At 42.6% G+C, this 23,065-nt stretch overlaps 1 protein-coding gene across 5 annotated transcripts in view; it reads left to right on the top strand.

Moving 5' to 3' along the window:
- The window catches only part of samd11 (sterile alpha motif domain containing 11), an 82,872-nt gene that overhangs the window by 32,252 nt on the left and 27,555 nt on the right, over nucleotides 1-23,065 (top strand). The window contains exons 1-3 of one of the 5 annotated variants that reach the window (XM_040047472.1): nucleotides 1,036-3,019; nucleotides 4,145-4,236; nucleotides 16,213-16,388. In XM_040047472.1, coding sequence (XP_039903406.1) covers nucleotides 2,320-3,019; nucleotides 4,145-4,236; nucleotides 16,213-16,388 — 968 coding nt within the window. In that variant the 5' untranslated portion in view covers nucleotides 1,036-2,319. The other 4 variants (XM_040047473.1, XM_040047475.1, XM_040047476.1 and 1 more) reach the window with 4 other exon arrangements.

Here is a 23,065-nt window from a genome sequence, read left to right on the forward strand (position 1 = left end):
GTGGAAAGATATGTCGAAAAATGTTTGATTTGATTTTTTTTTTTTTCTTTCTGTTTCAGGCGAGGCTTTTCAGAGAAGTGATCTCAGGTCACTTTTTTTTTCCTTAGCTGTGAATGTAACATCTGTTTTGGTCTCTTCCTAATCCACAAACCCACTAATTCCATTACTTTTCCCTTCAGACATCACAGCTTCTCATATCCAAAGGGAAAAATGTCAATCTACAGCCTGTCATCATCTTCAGTGAGGTAGCTGGCATCTGTTTTTATACATGTCTGCTGTGTGTTTGCCTGCTTGGTCGTGGCTGGAGGCTTTTATACCAGTTTTGGCCCGGGCTGTGGACTCCGGCCTTCCCGTGCAGCGCTTCCGCCTGCGGTGTGGCGTGCCTCTTTCCTGTGTGTGTCAGAGGCAGTTTGGCCTGATTTATAAGCTCTTGACACACAGCGCTTTAGACCCCACCTCTGCTGCTGGAATGGCTATTCCATGTGTTGGTGGTGGTGGATCCACCTGGGTGGTTCTTCACTGATGGGGGTCAGATGTGGTCTTGCTCATAAGCTCCAGGAGCTCAGGGGAGCCTACCCTGCAGACAGCGTGGAGAGAAAGTGCTTTCAGAACGTATGGTTCCAGGTTTTGGGTTATACTCCAGTTAAAGAAACAAAAGTCTGCAGCAGTGGTTACATATAAGACCAACCTTTTTAAATTTGCTATATCATGATTGAGTTTAGTTCAATTTTAACACTTTTACTCAAACAAACCGCCGTTACTTATGACTGTATTGAGGACAAAATAGTCTGTTAGACCACAAAAATATATTTTTGGTCCATAATTTGACCTTTATTGCATGTCACACCAGTGTCTGTCTTTGTATTTCCTGTCTACATCAAAACAGAAGCTATATAAAGGACAAAACACAAAAAAAATAAGTTTTCCATTAACTTAGTTATTAAGCACACGTCTAACAGCTCACTATTTTGCTGTTTTTGTAATACCTGAAAATGATATCAATCTTGTTTTGCTTTGTTTTTTATTATAATAAATAGAAGCACAAGGTTAACACCTTCTGTACTTGGTTAACACCAAAAATAGAACATGTAGAGAGCTTAACAGGTGAAAATGTGTTCAGCGCTGAAAGTGGCGGCTCGCATAAAGACACTGCAGCAGGTGTGGCGGGAGAGGGCAGAACGGGGTCATAGTAGGTGAAGTATAACAAATAAGATGGTTGAATTTAGACACCAAAACTGAACACAGCAGTGGCCATGTGTGGATCTGGTGGTCTCTGACGTCCATCCAGCAGTCCATTTCTTTTGTATAGGCTAGGTTAATAGTAAAGGACTACTTTAGAGCTGTGAAATTATATGATGATGAAGTGATTACAAGTTGAACATGTGAGTAAAACTGGCCTTTTTTTGTTGTTGTTGTTGGCTAAAAACAATGGCCAAAGCTAAATTTGGAGCAGTTCCTTTAATAGTGAAGTTTAAAATGACACGAAAGGCATATTTTTGGGTTGAATTTTGCTTCAGTTATTAAATTGTATGAGTGCGATTTTGTGTCAGTGTTCCACTTAATAATTATATGATTGTGAGCTTTTGGGTAAACAGAAGGAAAGAGCTGAAAGAAGTTTAAGAGTTAGTTAAATAGGTGGAGACAGTTTACTTCCTCGTGGTGGTTCCTCCATTTTACGCACTGAAGTGCCGTCCCTCGCGGTACCCCCCTCCCTCTGTGTGGGTCTCGCCTAGCCTCCGCTGTTTAAATGGGCCAAGTTGAGAAGCGGCGGAGAGTGCAAATCTTGTTTGGTCTGGGTCTGTGAACTTCAGCGTGACTTCAGCGACATACACAGGGGTTAAAAACTAACAACTCTTACCAAACTTTAAACCGCACCAACGTTTGCGCAGACACTAAGGATTATTAAGTCTCATATTTTATTATTATTACTGTTATTATTATTAATAATAATATTGGGGCGCGTTTCTGATCAATGGCACATATAACTGTGGTTTAATTGAAATAAAACACGCACTCTTATCGGCTTCTTATTATTGGCTCATTTGGGCTCGTTACATCTCCCCCAAGTTTCCACAACAGAATCGCTTTTTTTTTTTTTTTTTTTTTTTTTTTTTTTTTTTTTTTATAGATTGCACTGGCGATTGGTTTGCCTCTACTCGGTGGATATTAAAAAAGAAAAGAAAACTCCCACTTTTAAAATTCTCAAACGCTAAGAAGTGCGAGGTAAAACGTGGCCGCTACTGATTAGAGCAGGTAGGAGAGTGTGAGGGGCTCAGGGCTGCCCAGCATGTCAGGTATTAACAGAGCGAGTGTGATTAAATGTGGGAGGTAGGAGCTGTGAGGCTGGCGGAGAGCGCTGCTGCCGCTGCGAGCTGGAAACTACTGAATGGGAATCTATCCGGCAACTTCATCAGACCGCTGTCTCTCGGCGACACGGGACTGCGTAAAACCAAGCGGCGCGTCTCCAAGTCTGGGTCAGCCCAACTCGCAGACGAAGAGGACGCTCAAGTTGGATCGGGCGAGCAGCAGCTTTTCACTTGTTACCGGCGCTCGGCTCCCACTAACATGCCTGCCATCAAGAAGGAGAGGCTGGATGGAGACGACATGGCATTGACTGCGTTCAACCCCTCTGAATACTTGGCCCCTTTAAATGCCACCGCTATCCCCGTGGTGACCCCGCATCCGCCGCCCTACGACCACATTTTCGCCCATCATCGCGCGTACTTGGGGCTCCACGACTCGGCGCTGCATCACCAGCACCTCCACCATCACACGGACGACTTAATGGTAGAGAGGTTCTCCTCCATCCCCGACTTTCAGCCCTTCTTCGACAACGGGGAGCCTTGCATTGAGGTGGAGTGCGGGGAAAACAAGGCTTTGCTTTATATCAATAAACTGTGTCAAGGCAGTAAGGGACCCTCAATTAAATACAGGGGCGAGTGGCTCACCCCCAACGAGTTCCAGTTTGTCAGTGGACGTGAGACTGCCAAAGATTGGAAACGGAGTATCAGACACAAAGGTAAGAACTGTATCTTCACTTTTCTGAAGGTTCACGGGCAAAGGAGGACACGACACTGTGAATTAGGAGCTTTATAGACGCCGCATAGTGTGGCTACTAACTTGAATCCTGTGGTTCGGTACTGAGTTTTGGAGTGAAAGGGTTACAGCAGTCGGTGCGTAAGGAGACAGATGAGAAAGGGCGCATATCCTCCACATACCCTCCGAGCCTTTGACACAGAGTTTGGGCTGCTCTCACACACACCGAGCCGGGGCTGCACTAGGAGTTGGCTGCACTGGACCGAGGTGAAAAGTTAGACGTAGTTTACTGAAATACGTGACAGTTCAGATATATTGTTTTCTTCCACATTATGAGATAAATCATTCCGCTAGGTGCAGCTGCACTTGTGCATGGGTGTTCACGTTTACGCATTGCATGTTAGATTTGAGGAGACTTTATGAGCCGATATTTTGCGTCAATTTAGCATCACAGTTCGTTTAATGCGACTTATTTGTATCCAGTGTTTCTCATTAAAGCTGTTGACTCATTTTGAATGTTTTTGTTTTCATTTAAAAAAAACCCAAGAAGAACAAAACAACAACAACAAAAAACAAGAAACCGTTGCCAGTGATTTTTTTAGCTTGGCATTTACAGCAAAGTATTCTTATGCAGTAACTACGCTTGGTGCGCGCCCTTTCGCCTCACACTCACGCGCATGCAGGGCTACTCAGGCAAAACTGACACGCATTAAGAAGTGTGTGGGTGGGGGTGTGGGGGGGTCGCCCACAGGTCAAAACTGATAGTCTTATAGGTTAATATAGCGATTCCTATAGACAGATGTCAGTAAGCTCCTGGCTGGCTCACAGCCCTGAACAGTGGCTACAGCTGGACACAGTGATAAAATTAAACAGAGAATAGGCAAATCTTTACAGGTACCGACTCTTTCAGGTCTGTGTTGTGTTAATTATCTGGTTATTATTATTTATTTTTGTTATTTAACATTATTTGTTTTTAAAATTCTGAGGTGAAGAGCTGAAGACAGATGCCATGTTAGTGGGGAGCTTCTCCCATGCTACAGGAGATGAGTTTAGTTGATGGAGGATATGATAGGTGTTCTCTGAAAGTGTCTCTCTTGTTTGTTTCCAGGAAAAAGTCTCAAGACTCTTATGTCCAAAGGAATCTTACAGGTGCATCCACCCATCTGCGATTGCCCTGGTTGTCGAATTTCATCCCCAGTGGTAAGAATATTTCTTTTTTTTATATATATATATATATGTATACTGGTGGCTGCTGTGGCTTTCTGTATGTTTTATGTCGGGTATGGGAACACTACTTGCTGAGGTATAGCTTATTTGTCTTAAAGGTAACTTCTTTTTTTTAGTGTGTAGGGTTACTGTAGTGGTGAAGAATTATCTCATTGATGGTGAAGGTTATAACTGGTCAAAGAGCACAGTCGTGGTATAAAAAACATTTGTGTCAAAGGTTTTGTCATTTTCTTTTGCAGATAGGCAATATAATTGTTTGTTTTTCTGCTCAGTTAAATCAAAGATGACTGTTTGCTCTTTCTCGGCTGGCACATCAGTTTATTTCTGTGTTTCTTAAATCGCAAAATCTTGTTTAAGGGCTTTGGAGTCTGTACTCCTTTTTGTTTATTATATATTTTTTCCTCTTAGCCTATAGTTGAGTTTGGCGTGGGTCAGAGCTGGAAAAGACATACCAGCATTTATTGGTATTTTTGTTGTCAGCTTTTATTCTACCAGTGGGGGTAGTCTGTAAGAGTATATTGTGAAGCAGTCTTTGTAACCTTGATGGAAGAGACCCTACAGGCACACATGTCAGCTTTGATGGTAATTTTCCTCAGCATGAATATCAAATCCACTTTCAGCCTTTCACAGATGTGGCGTATCAAACAGCCTTTTATTCGGAGGCATTGAGCTGTCCAGGTCTAATGCCTGACGTTGGGTATCAGTGGTCAGGTTCTTCTGTCTCGCCGAGTCAGTTTCCTCACCTGGCTGTTGAACTTTTGTTTGCCTAGTGCCTCCCTCAGGGCTCGGCCAAGGGCACGGTGCCAAACCTTGAGGCCTTGCAGGTGTGTCACGATTATAGCATCACCGCTCTGTGTGTGTGTGTGTGTGTGTGTGTGTCAGCTTTGAGCAAGCACACTGCGGGCTCGCTGCCGCCAAATCTGTTCACACAGGTGCAGAGGGTTTTGAGCGTGAGTGTGTGTCTTTGCGTGTGTGTCTGTGTTTTCTTTCTTTCTTTTTTTTTTTTTTTTTATCACCGCGGAGCGCATCTGTTGTCGCTCCCAAGCTCTAATCTTGAGGGAAGGGTGTAAGAGGCTTAGCGAGCTACTGAGCGTGGCTACTGCTGATTATTGTGTGCGAGGCACGCAAGGCAAAGGCGGGTTTGATAAGCCGGAGGTGTTTGAGTGATACAGGTAAACTGGTGACATTTTTTACAGCCAAGAATGAAGACCTGCACCCTGACACATTGAGTTCAGCCAAAACAAATTACCTGAGGGAGGTTGGGGGCAGGAAAAATACACATCTTATTTTTTATAGAAGGATTTGAAAATGTGAGCGTTTGCTTGCGCTGAGGCTCATTACTGATATCATTGGCTCTTGGCTTGCTATGGCTTGTACAGTTCCACTTCAATTACAGCTGTGACGGAGAAAACTTTGTTATTGACGTAAGCAGAGATATGAGAGCCTTAAGGTTGTTGTTGTAGCCTTTTCTGCCTCTTTCCCCTTTCCTTGGGTTGGTGGTGAAGCCTAAAGTCAAACCCACCAAGTGAATACCTCTATGACACACGCACAGACACACACACACATACATAGACACACAGGCTGAGTATGTTGGCAGTTCTATGTGGAGCAGTGAGGGTTAGGCGGAGGAGGGAAGGCAGCGGGACTTGTATGGCCTGTACTGGCGTCTCCCTTTCTCCCCACTGACTCCCCTCAGGGCATGGCAGCCAGCACTCCCTCACTGATGAGCTCTCGCTCTCTCGCATTTTTACACACACACGTGCGCGCACACACACACACGCGCGCGTGCACTATATGCCTGCCTACTGACACAAATTACCTCATGCCGACATTTGTTTTGAAAGTTTGACGGCTGAACTTTGAGTGATCTTGTTTCGCTATAGGCATGAGGCAAGCCATCATAAAAAAGTGCAGCAGCTGGTGGGAAGACGTCTCACCTGCCTGCACAGAAATCAGGGAAGGTAATTTGCTGCGTCTGCCTGGGCACGAGCTGTTTTAATAACACCACGACACAAATTGGTCCGCTACACTGGAAAGTTTATGGATTAAATATGTTCTTAATGTTGGTGTATGAAATTAATTCCTTTACGACTCGCTGTCGAGGTGTCTTACTTTTCCATTATGTAATAACGGCAAGTTGCTTAAAGGATTCCTCTTTATTAGCGTTTGCTTTTGTTACGGTTATTCATTGAGGTTTTCAGATGCTGCTTATTGAGTGTCTATATAATACTTTATCTTAGCTCTGTGTATTTGTCTTTTTGTCTTTGCGTATGTTTGTGTTGGTTTGTATTTGTGTTTCTCTTTGCCTGATACCGGCTGACTTGTCAGCTTGCTGTGTGTGCACGTACGAGTGTGTTTGGGTTCGTGTGTGTGTGTGTCTCTTCCCGGGAGAGCTGGGCTTCCTCTGCTCTGTTATTTCAGCGGAACTGGCGGAGGCCGGGAGGAAATTACACTCCCCTCCTCCGGCTCGTAAAGACCTCCTCCAATCAAGGGCTTCTTTTGCAAAGTGGAATTAAACACGCAGCCGCGCATATCTGTACAAGCACGTACACACACACACACACACACACTTTTTCCGTATAACTTCTTTCTCATTATGTTCATAACACCCATTTTCAGTTGGGTAAGAATGGAGAAGATAATTAAATAATTAAAGTGCTCCATGTTGAGTGAAATATAGGAGGACGATGTGTTTGTGTGATGGCTAGACCGTATCCACTGCGTGACGTGTTCTGTGTTTGTGCGCACGCACGCACGCACGCACGCACGCATGTTGCTGATGCTACGTTGCTATGGTAACAATGGAATAGGTCATCAGCTCAGAAGTGTGCAGAAACTGCAGTTGTGCCAAGTGCATAACTTTGGTGCGCGTCTCTCTCTGTGTCTCTGCGACCAGTTAGATATGGAGCCTCCAATATGTGCATCAGTCTTACTGATAGAGACATTAAAACCGTAATGTGGGTATGACATACAGAAATGCAATCCTAGTCATATACACACACACTTAAAACCATTTTTATGGCTCTTGTTGTCTTTCCATCTATGAATAATTCAGTTAAAATAAACTGTTTAATTTAGCAAATTACCCATTAGCTTCCGTTAGTGTCCTGTTCAGCAGAGATGCCAAAGACTGAGAGCTGAATGTGTCTGGCAGTTTGTGTGAACGAGCTCTGTGCTGCTCTGTGGTGGGTGCGGACACTGTTAAGATGCCCCTAAAATAAGTTGGAACAGCTGTCTGTCAACCAAATGCGGTTTGTGACAGTGAAGACAATGGTGATATTTCTTGAAAAACCCTCCTCCTCGATATCTGTGTGTGTGTGGAGTAAAGTGTTTGTGCTTGCGTTCTGACGTGCGATTTCCTCTGATAATTGTAGGCCCGATCTGCCACAGCAGACCTTTGTAGACACTATTGTGTTGCTATCATACGTCTTTCAGTACACTGAAAAGAACTCATACCTGTATTCAACCAAAGAAAGAACATTCACCAGTTTGTGATGGTCTAATGAGTTTCTGGTTATTAATATTGACGTTAATAATGAATTTGGTTGTTAGCTGTATACTTAATGTAAACGCATAGAATGTGTATGTATTTTTTAATGTTACAGATGTAACAATTCAATTCAATTTTATTTATATTCTCCCCTCTTCTTCCCCCCCATATTTGTCAGGGGAAGGAAAGCCACGGTCGTTACCTGTCTGTAAAGCTCCCCTGTGGCGACCTCAGTCGGCGTACAAACACATAGAAAGAGTTGGAGAGAGAGAGGGCGATGGAAAGGCAGAGAGAGAGAGAGAATAAGTGAGGAAGGAGGAAAGAAAGGCGGGTGGGGGGGCGTGAGAGGCACGCTTGCACGCCTGGCTGCACCGGCACTGACCTCCCAGCGCCGAGCCTGCAGCCTCCCCTCCACCTCGCCGCCTCTCGCCCTCTGTGCACCTCAGCCCCTCCTCCACTATTCCCCCAACCCATCCACCCCCTCCCCTTTTGCCTTGTGCCGCTCCACTGGGCTGCAACTGCCCGCTTGGCTCAGCGCGTGGGGGCCGAGTGTGCAGGAGAGCATGTGTGCATGTGTGTAAATATATCTCTGTGTGTGTGTGTCGGGAAGGCGTGGGTCTTGGTCGCATGCCTGTCTGTCCTACAGTGCTTTCTCACTTTTTTTTTCCCTCTTTCTCTCACATGGCCTTGAACAACCAAGTGTTGCCTAAAGACTGCACATAAACCACAGACGCACACTCGCACACACTGCCATCCACAATCAGATCTATTTTTCAAAGTGCATTTGAACTCATAAGGAGTTGGTGCTTTTGTGCATGATCTCATTGGAGATTGATAGTTCTTTTTGCTATTATCACACATTTTCAGTACGATATGTGTGAAGGAGTGAACACCACGAGGAGCCACTCAAACAATATTTATTTATTTATTTATTATTAACCAAAATATTGACCTTTAAAGAAACCCCATGCTAATACCTCTGTCAGCACAAGCATGTTCTTACCAAAATTATTCCAAAAGCTTTAGTGAACCATCTCTAACACTATACCAGAATATGTTGGAAAACTCAAATCCCATATTTACTCGTGCTCTCCATACTTGCTTTTAGATCATTGCTCTTGTTCTGTTTGCAAGCCCGATGCTGCTGTGTTATGTATATAAGTATGTTTGTTATTTGGTATTATTTGATGTTATTTTGGTGCAATGGAAATCTGGTCTAAAACCATCTACAAATTTCAAATGGAACCTGTGATACTCATTTGCATCAGTTGCAACTTTTCCTTGATTCTGTGCCTCAGTTAATCCGCGCTCTGAAACCAAACAGTTTTAGCTTCCTTGCGCCTTCCCTTGAAGCTAGCCTTCTTTTGGTTGGCTACTCTTCGTAAACGTCTGAACAGGAGCCGCGTAGGTCTTCACTACTCGCGACAAAAAGCTGTGCGCACGAGGTGAAACGCATCGTTAATGTCCCCACTCTCTGACATCATACAGAGACAAAATTAGAAAGGGGAAAAAAAAAATATCTGAAACCGAGCTTGTTGCTACCAGTGATCACTGATGCGTATACTGACATCATTATTTGAAACTTGGACGGAAAAAATAAAACGAGCACTTTAGACTCTAACCTGAACAGACTGGATAGGAGCTTCATCTACAAATAAAATTTTGAAGTATTGATAGGATTTGCTTTAAAAAATAGGGTAATGGTTAGGCCGACAAACATGCTAAATGTTAGTATAGTTCTCAGGAACATGTAGCTAAGTCTTATCTTTTAACAGAAGAGCAGTAACAAGTTACTGTAACTGTTACTAGTAAAATATATGTATATAAAATAAAAATGATGAAACTGTGTTGCTTTTGTGCATTTGTGTTGAAGCATAACTATGTTTTACTCCACTTGTGTAAAGCTGTGAGTTTCAGCTGTCATTTAAAAAAAAAAAAATTGTCTGTTAAGTTTCTTAATGTGAAGCTCACACTAGTCATACAATTATAACCCCACGAGGCAAATAGAGATTTTGTCATTGTCTCTGCACAGTATACTGTGCCTTTGTCTGATTTCTTTCAGTTTTATTTCTAAACTTGCTGAAAGGTCACGAAGTACGAAATGTTTTTTTCTTCTACAAACGTATGGGGTGTGTCGAAGAACGAAAAAACACCGAAATAACGTGGGGACGACAGTTAAATATCTTTCATGGAACGAACGTAACGAAAAGTAACAGAGCCTGGCAATGAATGTTTTCCGTGAATTCACCAAAGCAAAAGCAACTCCACCAACTCCGTTTTTTGATGACTTGTGGCTCCATTAAGAGATTTTACAGATCAGTAGAAATTCTTACAGACTTTATCCTGACTAGCAAACAAATCATATAAACTTTATTATTAGGTTAGTGGGGGAAATCAGATTAACTGTGAACCATGTAAACACTTTAATCAAACCATTACCTTAATCTGATTATTCACAGTAGTTAGGTTATGCTGGTCGTGTTTGCACACTGAGCGACCTCAGGTTGACCAAAGCTGACAGATTTGTAGTTAATCACCTTTTTCGAAGGTGCACCTGTGAAAATGTCATAACGGCCGTACCGTCCACTGGAATCGGAGGCGAGGAGATGAGACTAAACAAAGTAGATTTTGCATTTTGTGACGAATTGTTTTTCAGTCTCGCGTAAACACACAACAGACAAATTGTTTGTTTTGGCCTTGTTTCAGAGCTCTTATGCTAGCGCGGTAATGACCGCTTCGCGCCCCCCCCCCGCCAAACCCACCATCCTCATGCTCACCCCCGCCCACTCCCCTCGCTGTCGTCTCCTCATTCCCCCTCCCCCTTTCCCCTAGTGCTCGCGCCAAGTCGGCCCGCCATCCCGCCTCCACACACACACACACACACACACACACACACACGCTGCGAGGTAACGGCAGACAGGCGCGTGACTCATTAGGCATTCGTCCCCCAGGGAGATCGCTGGGGGGGCGCGTGCGAGGGAGAGAGAGCGCCGCAGCTGCAGGAATGTCACGGGCGGCTTCTGCTCTCTCTGTGTGTGTGTGTGTGTGTGTGTGTGTGTGTGTGTGTGTGTGTGTGTGCTTGCTAATGCTGGTTGGAGCCAGCGGCGGGGCACTGCACCTTTCAGGAAATAACGCAAGGAGAAAGGGGAGGAAAAAAAGGGGGGAAAAAAACATACTTATTAGTCCTCTTTTTCCACCAAGTACTTATTTAAAAGTCTAAAATGAATTTAGAGAGAAAACATTAGATTGCCTTATAATTTCTGCTTTAATTTGAATGCTTTTGCTGGCCAAGCTGTGCTTTAGCTGTGGATGTTAGCCTGCGTTGTTTTTCACCAAGATGGCTTTTTGTTGCTTTTAAGCCATGCACTGGCCATGAATTTATGAGCGTTTATGGCTGCAAATGCAACAGCATTACTCACTGAAATATTAAAAATGTATTATTCCTATATGTTAAAATAAACATAAATGTAATGAGTTGATTTCCTGCCTCTTCATTAAATTTTAAATCATTTTAGTGAGCCCAGTAGCATATATTTCAGTACTTCAGTAAATCTCTTCCCACCACACTAAAGACCATATGAGAGACAGGAAGTCAGTGCTGGCTTCATCAGTCTTTTAAAGTGACGGCGTTATGTCATTAGACGTAGGTCACTCTTAGGTTAATGCTCCTCACGACTTCGGACAAGCCCCCAACAGTAACAGAGAAACTATGTGCTCTATATTTGGCATATTTTGAGGAGGATCAGAAGTTTTTCTGAGAGTGCCCATCTTCTTCTTCTCCAGTGCAATTCACATTGCCCATTCCTCTCATATTTGTCTCTCTGTGAACCCTGTCCTTATATTCCTTTTGGTCCTGAATGTGGAAAGCCTCTTTCATTAAAATCTCTATATGTAGTAAAGGAAAAAAGAAACTAAACAGTGCGGGTCTTCTAGACTTTTGTCTCTGGTTGTTGTATCAGTGGCTTTGTGCGTGTGCCTACCCATCAGCGAAACTATATAATGCATGCAGTTCAGACTTGTTCCATGTTGCAAGCCATATGTAAATGTTGCCAGGTAGTAAAATTGTAGTCCCAGTGTTTGCAGAAAAGCATTCAGGCTGTGGATCCAAACTTGAAGCCTACACAGTATTGGCCGAAAGGATTGCAAGTGGGCTTAAGTGGCAGTTGGTGCTATTCATGTCTTTCAAATTTTGCCATGGAAATTGCGTTAGCATTCATAGAATTAAGATAATCACTTACAATGAATCTGTTGAGAGTTACAGATGGGCGTGTTGGTGTGAAAAGTAAAGATAATGCAGAAATGCCTTGAACCTGCATTCTTAGTAAACACCACTAGGGGGGCGAAGCTGTGGTTGCAAGACTTCCACGCATAGAAGTCTACGCCACGCCAGTAAATACTTTCCTGCTGAGTGTATGACCTCAGTCACTCATTTCCGGTTGCACTCAATTAAAACAAACAAACAAACAAAACAAAAAAAAAGCATTTTGGTCATTCTAGGGGTCAAAAAGAGGAATTATCCAGGATATGGTCATTGGCTAGTTGATAGTGCATCAGTGTGCAGTTTCACAGACAGAACCATCACCTGCGGTCGCATCCGGTTTCAAAACACTAATACCTCGATGACGGTAATGCTACATGTTAGGCTTTAAAATGGGACTTCAGAAACCATTGGATGACGTCACAAACCGAGTGAACAAAGAACACCGAAATAGTTAAAAATAAAACCTAAAGACACTAAAACTTTTAACGTCTCTCGAAAATTAGTTTTTAAAGCTCATACATCTTTATTACAATACGTAATGCAAAGGTAACATGTTGTTTCACTGGCTAAAGCAGTTGTGGCCACCTTTAAATTAATATGTAATGGAATAATAAATTACTTTTTATATATATATATCATTCATGAAAAAAAAATGGACTGTAAATGATTGTAATCGTACTTAACCTAGATATTTAAGTTACCCCAATGCCTTAAATATGCGGGACCCCCCCCAGTCATCTTACAGCTTTTATGATGTAATCCTAGCAGGGTTAACCGAAGAGATTCAATAAATGTAAACTATTAGTCTTAGATCCGCTTCTCATATAATTTGCTTAGTTTGAAAGAAGCTAACTAGTTACTGCATTTAAAAATGTGTTACAATCACAAAAGCTTGATTTAATCCTTAGTTTAATAGACAGCGCTAACTTAATTTAACATGTATGAAAGGCTAGAAAAACTCGTTGTGTTTTCTATTCTGAAAAATCTCTGAGAATAAAAACTTTATATCTTAACCTTGAAATGATTTGTGTACATTAAGTTAAACCAGAAGATATTGATTAATGCCAAATATTTATAATTCCTTCAATGAATGGAAGTGAGTGCTTTTGTGTTATGTAGGCTTCAATAAGTGAATACCATATATAGTAGATTCTGAAGGATGCTCTTGCATCAAACTTCATCTCTTATTATCTCTGACCTGTAATAGCATAATGAACACCTGCACTGCTGTTTGCCCCCAAAGTATCAAACATGCAGCGATCTGTCTGAATCACTGAGAAATTTCAGTTCAGGTTCAGTTAGTGTCGGCTTCACTGCATATTGTGAGTGATTGGCAGAGTGTCTGCGTGTTTCTGGATGTTTGTAGTCATTATAATTGTAATTGTCTATATTGTGCAATCAGTTCATCGTTATGTCCTTATGCGTGCGTGCGTGTGTGCGTGTGTGTGTGTGTGTGTGTGTGTAAATGTGAAGCCCAGATATATTTCTTGGCTGGCTGACTGTTAGACAGAAAGCGTGGGAGGTGATATTCATAGAGGTGCTTTTAGTGGGACTTTTATGAGAGACTTTTTTCCATGGCTGAAAGGAGGTTGACCACACACAGTAAGGTTGCCTCAGCTCTGCACACACGCATGTTTGTGCGTGCATGTACGAGCATGAGCGCTCAGGCGCCCTTCCTTTGAGCGCTCCTACGTGGGCTGCCAGGGGTGTGTTTGGCTTCATGTTTTGTTTCAGAGAGCCCTCCCCCGTCCTGCGGAAGTGTTGCCGGAAGCAGTGGGAGCTCACCCCCAGTTCTGCGTCAGTGCCACTAAAGAAAGGATTGGGGCTTTCCGGGAGGAGAGAAGAGGGAGGAAGGGAGGGGGGCTGTCAGGCTGGGTATGTCACGGCCATGTGGGTGGTTGTCACGCACACACGCACACACACACAGTCACAGTCACGACTGCTCTTAGACAAACTATTCTTGTGTACACTCTATTGCTGGCTTGCTCCGAGTAAAATCCCCCACTTTGGAGGGGAATTCTAAGGAATATTAACAGGTGTGCCTGACTGTGAGAGCATGCATGCGTTTATGTGTGTCACGGCGCGGGTGTAGTGCACATGTGTTTTCCCTGACAATGTGAAGACAGCAATAAATAGACCTGGAGGTGGAGAATTTGTATTTGCCAGATGTTTGTGTGTAAGAGAGACAGATGGATGTGGTTGGATCCATAAAGGAGTGACTTATTTATTTTTATTCCTTTTTGGGGGAGGGGTTCACTCTTGGCCCCTCCACTCCTCTTGATTATATATTAGAGCTCCAGCATTCTGGACTAGAAGAAGCAGAAGTACCAGAAAGTGATCAACTGTCCTGAAATAATGGTGCACAACTTGTAGAAAGGTCTGACAGGACAGGAAACAGATGAAAAATCTTTTTTTTTTTTTTTTTTTTAAGCAAGACACAGAAAAGCAGAAAGGCGAGAAATTTTCAGAAATCTGTGGCCTGCTCATCCTGGGGGATGTTTTCATCTTTCTCTGTCCCCTCCCAACTCTTTTTAATGTGTGCCATTTGAGAGACTCCAGAGGGGCTGCACCTGTTTGCCTTTTGGCTAGGAGCCCCCAAATCCCTCCTTCTGCCCCCGCCTGCCACTCATGCTATAGCACCTCCTGGGATGGATGGAGTGAGGGAAGAAGGGAAATATAGGGAGGAGTGGTGGAGTGTGGGGTTGCATGCCGTGGAAGGGATAGCTGGAGGGCTTGAAGGAGTAAGAGCAGAGATGTAGGCACACACAGAGAGTAAGAGAGAGAGAGGGGAATATAGTTTCACATCCAAGTCCATTCTCCCACACTGGACAGACCTTCCCTCTGTGGAGCTTTCTCCCTTTCATGTTTTGACTCACCACATTCTCTTTTATTTCTGTGTTTTCTCTCACCTTTTTCTCTCCTGTGCAAAACCCACATCTGCTCTTCCTCTCTTCCTTGTTAACTTTTCTTCTCTGCCCTATCGTTCCCTTGCTCGTTCTCCAATTTTCTTCCCTGACTCAGTCTCTTTTACTCTATGCATCTCTCAATCCTCCTATCTAGGTTATTCCTCCCCTCCTCTTTCTCACCCTTCTCCCATTGCTCTGTGATAGGGTCGTGTTAATCTGCAGTGACCTCTTCAGGTCACATTAAAGGTCGCCCAGCTTCACTTCCCGATATCCCTACGGCCATACTCTTGTCTTAATCCCTACTTTGCTCTGCTAACTCCAGGAAGTTTTGGAACAAAATAAATACACGGTTCACCGACAGAGTTATTTTCTTCCCATAGATTTTCTTTTGAAATAAAAACTCATGTAATAGGCAACATGTAACCTTTATCTTTTTATTATATTATATACCCCCCCTTTCAACATATGACAGCTGGGATAGGCGCGCGCGCACGTTACATCTGGCTCACTGATATCTGTAAATGTCATCTCCCCAACATGCTTTTCACTCACGCAACCCCGTATCATCACGCTCCCACCTCCGTGCTTTACTGTGGCACTCCTCGCAGGCTGAACCCCGTCTGAGCCGAACGCATTTATCTTGGTCTCATCTGACCAAAGCAGGTGTTCCCAGCTTTTATTGGGTTTCTTTTCATGTCGTTTTTTCAAAGCCTAATCTTGCAGATTTGTGCCAAAGAGCAGGGAAGGGGTTTTTCTTGCACGTTGCCCACAGAGGCTAACGTTATGTAATGTCCTTTGCAGTATCTGAGATATAACAGAGAGTTGGATTTTCATTGATAACGCCTATTCCAAGTGGGAAGCCTTTACCTCTGTGTGCTAATCGCGCACTCTCTGCGGTGATTTTAGGGCAACAGCCAGAAAGGCTCTGATTAGCGGCACTAGCTCGTTCTGTGCGTTCTGATTACTGCAGTAACTCAGTTTCGGCTGATCTTTAGTCTATCATTTCCTGTGCAGTCTGACAATCAGACTTTCCAAAATTTCTGCCAATTCTTTTTTTATATACAGCCAGACTTGCAGATAGAAACCCATGGATCGCAAACTGAAAGAAATCTGGTGTTCAGGTCTGGTTTTTTTTATTTATTTATTTTTTGACTTTGATTTTCTACTTTGAGTATCTACTTGTGTTTTCATCTCAAAGAGTGGCAACTTTAAATAACTCACATTTTAGTACTTTGTCTGTCTGGAATTACTGAATCCTGTTTTTAAAGTCTCGCCTTTTCTGTGTTTTGCAGAACCGCGGGCGCTTGGCAGAGAAGCGCACCATCCCCCTGCCACCTAACCGGGTGCCCAAGAAGGAGCTGGCCTCCATTTTCAGCAGTGACGACAGCGAAGGCAGTGACCGGGCCAGTGGGGATCATGCTCACATCAAACAGGAGGATGAGCTCCATTACAGTATCATGAGAAAAAGGTCAGTCACCTCTGACTTGTAGCTATGACTTGCATGCAGTCGGTTGTTATGCTCTTTTACAAAATTAACAGGTAATTACCCAGAATTTTTTTTTTTTTTTTTATTGTTGTAAGTCATATATTTTTACTCAGGCTTTTATTATGTCTTCAAAAAAAAGTACTTTAGTCACCACATGAAGAAAAACATTAAACTAGTCTTTTTTTTCTTGTTTTTGTTTTTGCCTCTCAGATTGTGTTTAATGGCAGATGGATGTAGCTTTAATAAACTAATAGCACCTCAGGCGTGTTTAGTATTTTTATCAGAAGTGGCTTCAGGATAATTTTGCTGTTAAAGGCTCACTTTTAGACAAACAAAGAGCCGCATTTCAAAAATATATATGCATGGTTTTTGCTTTGGGATGTCTAATGGAAGCTGTTGAGCTTTCACGGCGTTAATTGGTTTGTTAGTTTGCGTTATCCTGCTCCTGCCAAGTCTCGGTGTGTCTGTCTTGAGTTGATATCGAATGACTGAATCACCTGAGTCACTGCTGCCTGTTTCATCCTATACTGTAGCAGCTCGCTCATAATAGAAAAGATAAATTTGCCGTCTTTATGGTGTTCAGCTGATCTAAAGATTGTTTCAAAACGCTTATGAAGTGTTTTTGAACAACTCGAGTTAGATTAAAGAAAGAAGTAGCATATGTTGCCTCAAAGACACTTTGGCAGTGGTAAAAACGTGCAGTGCAGTGCATCTATAAAGCCTCCCTGGGTCCTCATCATTCACATGACTAGTGTTTTATTTTTGTCAGATCTGGAAGGAAAGCAAGAGTTTTTTGAGTTGTGCCATTTTTATTTTTAAGAAGTAGCTGGTATCACATCATAATAATAATCCCCCTGGAGTATGTTTTAGGCATACATCTCAAATGCTTTCATAATGATTGGGGGTGTTTATTCTTTACATTGAGCAAGTTTATGTGTTAAATAAACAAAAATACTAAAGAGTTATTTTCAAAATGAAGATGATTTCTGTGCAGGATTTTTGGTTTGTCATAAAGTGCGAACTGCTCTGGATACAAGTGAATAATCATGTCTCCATTTTCATACATGCAAACAAAGACGTGCAAGGCTACAATGATGTCATACACCGCCACTGGTGGCGTATAGTCGATGGGGTTAGGAACAAAAACTAAACTGAGATGGAATTATAATTTTTCTCATGCGTGTGTTTGTTTTTTGTTTTAATTGCCACCGTGGAATTTTGTGATTGCTCAGTATGTACGTAAACTGATTGTGATATTTAGAAATCAGACAGATTATTGATTTAAGGCAGAGCCTGTTCATTGATTAAACCCAGAAAGTCCCCAGCTGCATTATAGGAGCTTGTGCAACCTCATTAAAGAAAGGGATGTTTTTCATGTCGTGAGATTTACGCGTGACACGGCGGACAGCGCAGCAACTGTGAAGCTTTAAATGGATCCACTAACCTCATTTAAGAGGGCTTCCCCTCCCCCTGACACTTGTGCCGCTGGCGTGTTAAGATGATAATGAATTTAAAGAACACTTATGACTAATATGTCAGGCTTTTACCCTTTGAAAGGCGACGGACTCGCTGGAGCCGCAGCTCCGGTCTGTCGTGGGTATCCGTCTCAGCCTTGCTTTATCCCCCAATGTGGGTCTGGACGAACAGGATAATGGGATGTCCAATCATGGAAATGTGATTTCCATTGACCGCAGCTTCGTAAGTGAGTCGTAGAAGGGTCTTAACAAATTGGATTTGTCCGATGGATGTGAAAAATACAGGGCCTCTGTATACATGTGAGTGTATCTGTGCTGTCTCATCTTCACATCATCAGAGCTGGCGGCAGCACCGTCACACCCACTCGGTTGCAGCAACTTGCCTACTGTAACTGTACTTTAATCTAAAAGAGCACATCAGATGTGCCATGTGGTATTTAACCGTTTGATCCTTGCATAGTGCTTCATCCAGAAATTAACTTCCAGAAGGATTACGTTGGGAGATTCTCCCTTTTTTTTAAAATTTTTTTTTTTTTGACTCAGTTCAAGTTTTTCACTGCAGAGTTGCATGGAACTTGTATAAAGTGTCACATTTTTCACTAAAATGATTTTGCATACCAATGCCAGAAAGTTTCTGACCTTCTCATTTCCAGAATTCATTATCAGACACTCCACCTTAATCTGATTAATGGTAGCAGTCTCTGTCTTAACAGACAATTGGTTTTCTTGGCACTCTATAGATCTGCATTCGTCCTGCTGAATAAGCATAGACCAACTACAGACTGAAGTGCAGCCAAACCACAGAACTAACCCAATAATCGTTATCGCAATAGAACGCATATGGACGTTTCCTGGATATCAGAATGCATCCAAAGCTCTTATTGTGGTGTCTGCGCTACAGATTGTTAGGATTATTTACACACTGATTGATGAATTTCATCTTGGGGGGAAAAGATTATGACTTTTTGGTTGGTAAAAGGAGTGCAAATGGAGGTCAGCTCAGTGATTTTTCAAACTATTCATCCTCTGCAGCATCCTACCTATGCAGGCTTTACGGCTCTGTAATTACGCCACCTCACTTCCTCGTCTGCTCCCGTCATAATTACTACTGCCGCCGTCGTGTTGTAATGTAGCTCCGGTTAAATAAGCTTTTTACACCATCAACCTATGGAGTCATTTTTCATAATTTCTTTTCTGTTTTTTTAATGGCAGGGAAATTTTAAGATTTTTAGCGTCTTACTCGAGGGCAAAACAAAGCCTATCTTAGCGTTTGTTTATCTTGGCTATAGATAACAAGGGTTGATTGAAAAGTGCTGACTGAGAGTCTGGATAATTACTTGGCAGCCACCGTGGATTTTGTAAGTTACACCTGCTGACGTCTGCCTTCCAACCTGCAACCTCTGGAAGACAAACTTCTTCATACCCATTATTAGCCTTTGCCAAAACAAACACAAAAGACGCTTTAACAGTTTCTCAGTCATCCACAGCAATTAATTGTATATGCAAATTCTCCCTTATAGAAAAGAGACGTTAAAGTAATGACAGGGAGGTGTTTGTAACAAAATCAGCAAACATACTTCATAAAAGGGTCATCTTTTCCTGTCTGGTCATATTAGAGCATGCTAATATCCTCCTCGTCATGGAGGCAAAATTTTATTTTAAGTCAAAATGTAGAAGAGCTGGCATGAGTTTGAAGTACCTTTGTTACTGTTTGTTACAGGTTGTGGGTGATAACAGGCTGGTATGAAAATAAGCAGCAGGCAGATGCTTACATTTATGAAGATTAAAAAAAATTCTCACATAACTCTGTGGCCCCTTTTTGGGAAGCATCATTGGCTCATTTGTTAACAGGAGAGCTTTACTTAATCTGGCCAATGGAGAAAGACACTGATGCTGAGTTAGCTACTGTATGTCTGTTGCAATTGACATTTTGTCCTCTGGCTTCATTGAACAACCGTGTCATTGCCTTATGCCAGTAAGGGGTCAGAGACAGTGTGAAATTACTGGAAATGGCTCTCCCCTAAAGCACTAATTAATGAGCTTGGAGGTTTTATAGCTTTTTAGAGGAGCTTTCCGCCTTAAAAAAGGGAAAAAAAAAAAAGGTCTTGTTTACATGCCTTTGCCATGGCGACATAGTCGCAGCAATTTAGTAGTTGATTGGGCGTTGGCTAGCAGCAAGGCATTCATTGTTTCCACACAGAAGAGTGTTTTCTCACTGTTAACTTGCTGTCATAACACAGGATGGACAGAAAGATGATCAGCAGTGTTTCAGCTGTTAGGCTCAGATGTGGCTTGAGACATGTTCAGCTTTTCCACGTGTAAAGATCAAAGCGATTGTGCTGTTACTGTATATCAGTGCCAATCAAGTGAAATTAATACACAGAATGAAAGTGTCCTCTCTTGAGAATTACCACTCAATCTGCAAATATAAATTTTATTTAGTCCAATTTTTCCTTAAAACTAAAAACAAAAATCTCTCTCCAAGTGAGGAGAGATTTGCATTACAGATGAGAAATCAAGAGTAAATAAAACCAGCAGTTTTCTCAAGGAAATGTAGCATGGCAGACTTGCTGTATATCCTGTTTCCATTGTCTTCCCTCACTTGGCTGCTTTATCGACCTCATGTCAGCGTGTACAGCGGGCGCACAACCAGGAGAAATGAAGCTGGGCTACTCTGACTTATTCATGTATCTGTTTCTGTATTTATTCATTACCCCCTCCACTTGCAGGGTTCCCACTTGCATGTTACCTTTGGATTCAACTGTGGAAGCCTGACAATTGTGCTTCTGCTGCTCACAATAAACCAGCAAGAATCCTGATTTAGACTTGATGGGTCTGAAAGGAAGTCTGTTTTTATAAACTCTTTTTAATTCCTTAATTTTTTCAGCATAATACTCATGTGCATGCCTTTCTTCTCTCTGGTTGTTGAATATTACATACTGTCTGGTAGTATTTGAATTTTGCTATGGGGCCGCCTGCGCAGGTTGGAGCAGGCTGTATGTTTGGGCTATTGTCTTGAGTAGATGAGGGTAGTAAACCTGCGCGTACCAGATGTTTCGTAGCAGTTGCACCCTGCCTTTCTCTCCCGTCTCTGTCTCTCTTGCTCTTTCTCCTCCTCCTACTCCTCCTCCTTCACATCCCTGCTGTCTGTCTGTCAGCACTTTCCCAGCGGTGGTGTGAGACATGGCGTCAGGGTGCCTGGGCTGCCAGCTTCTGCCAGCTCACACTGTGACCTCCAGCCCTGCCACCTCAGCTCCACGTGCCAATGCCACAGCAGGGCACTACTGGGCATTTATACTGAGTTGACTCCTGGTGCCAGCAGAAGTCTTTTCATGTTGTTTGGGTTATTTTGAATAGTACTGAATTGGTAGAAGAGAGCACAAGCGTTTCTTAACAAAAGATAAACTTTTATTCTAATACAAATCATTTCTCTCGTTAAGCTATAAATACATATTTTAAATACTATCTAAACAATATTCACAGAAAATTGTAATACAGAGCACACTACTACACATAGTATACATACATAGTATATACCAGGGGTAGGCAACCTTTCTGATGACGAGTGCCATTTAAAATTTCCTCAGAGGTCAGTGTGCCATATGATTCCATTAGCAATAAATTTAATAACGCTCTATATTAACAGTTACGCACTATATAGAACCACTTTATAGAATTATATTTGTTCGCAGATGTTGGCAGCTATCAGTGAATAGTTATCAGCTATTTTGAAACAAAAAAAAGACTTTTTATCCATGACAGCAAATGAACTGTACAACAGAAAATACAAATGCTATTTATGGTCTCCTCACAACAATGATAAGAACAATAAACTGGGCCAATATGGCATGTTTGTTAATACAGAGACACACATGTTAATGTGATCTCTGGTCTCCCACTCAGAGACACAGGTCTCCGAGTGTCCAGCATTCAGACGGCTGCCTGAGGACTCATGTGAGAGAAAATCTGCTCACACAGATATGTAGAGTCAAATACTGTCAATAAGGCCTCTGCAATGTTCTGAAGACAGTTACACCTGTCAGGTAGTGACGTCCAGCAGGTGAAAATGCAGCTCCATGAACATGCACAGCTGTGGATTCCAGCTGCTTCGATGTTATATGTATGATTTCATTTTACGTCAGATAAAAACTTTGGTTGTAAGCTTCAGATAATTATTTATTAAAAGCGAGACATTTTAAATGAGAATAAGAAAGTATTTCCTTGTGCCCCCCTCTCCCTGTTAATGCCCTACCTGGCCCCCTGGCAACACTTTGCTAGACCCGCCCCTGCACAGCTACCAGCTGTCAGCTACGTAAAAAAGGATCCTGGTGTTATTTGTCTCTCAGAAACAGTTCATAACTTCCCTTCAACTCATTCATGTCACCTAAAAGGTAAACCTGTTTCTCCATCACCTGTTCAGCTCTGATGATTCAGTAAGGACATCTCCTGGTTTCATCTTCATGTTTCCCTCTCACCAGATAACCAAACTGACATCATGACCAGCAGCTTTACAGCTGTGGCTCCAGCAAACATCAGCTGATACTAGAAATTAATATTAAATAAATTCTAACAACAGCTGATCAAGCTTAAACGTGCTGCTGTTGTTTAGCGCGACATCCGGCGGTTTCCTCTTTCTGGCGCAAAGTGGGCGATAAACAAACGAGAGAGAAAAGCCGATCAGCTGATCATTGATCAGTTTCATGATTGAAGTAGCAACAGGAGATGGAGGGGGAGAGAATGAGAGGAGAAGAGGCAGCTGTGCAGCGTAAAGACACAGAATAAATCCAGCTTTGTGTCTTTTTCCATTCTAGCTGAAGTACGAGACAAACTGCTCCTTTTCACCTCAACACGAAACGAGTAATATTTTCTCTCAATACGGGACGATTCCGTCTTTTTACGGGACGGTTGGCAACTCTACTAGCTGACCTTTTGAATAAAATAAAGTTCACTATCAGTAACATCATAGCACCCACCCAGCTGTATAGAAACTCTGTCATGCTAGCTAGTACGAGGTACAAGTTATTGTAACTGATTGTAAAAAGTCAGCACAACGAAAATAAACTCCACCTAAACTTGGTTTATATCTGACCCAGATAGACTGCAGGTCATAACTTCTTACCTGAAGTTCAGTTCACCTGACACTCGGACCGGCGGCCGCCTCGGGTCTCTCCTCCTGCCTCCCCT

The sequence above is a fragment of the Simochromis diagramma genome, unplaced genomic scaffold (assembly GCF_900408965.1).
Source record: "Simochromis diagramma unplaced genomic scaffold, fSimDia1.1 OVJJ01000387.1, whole genome shotgun sequence".
NCBI lineage: Eukaryota > Metazoa > Chordata > Actinopteri > Cichliformes > Cichlidae > Simochromis > Simochromis diagramma.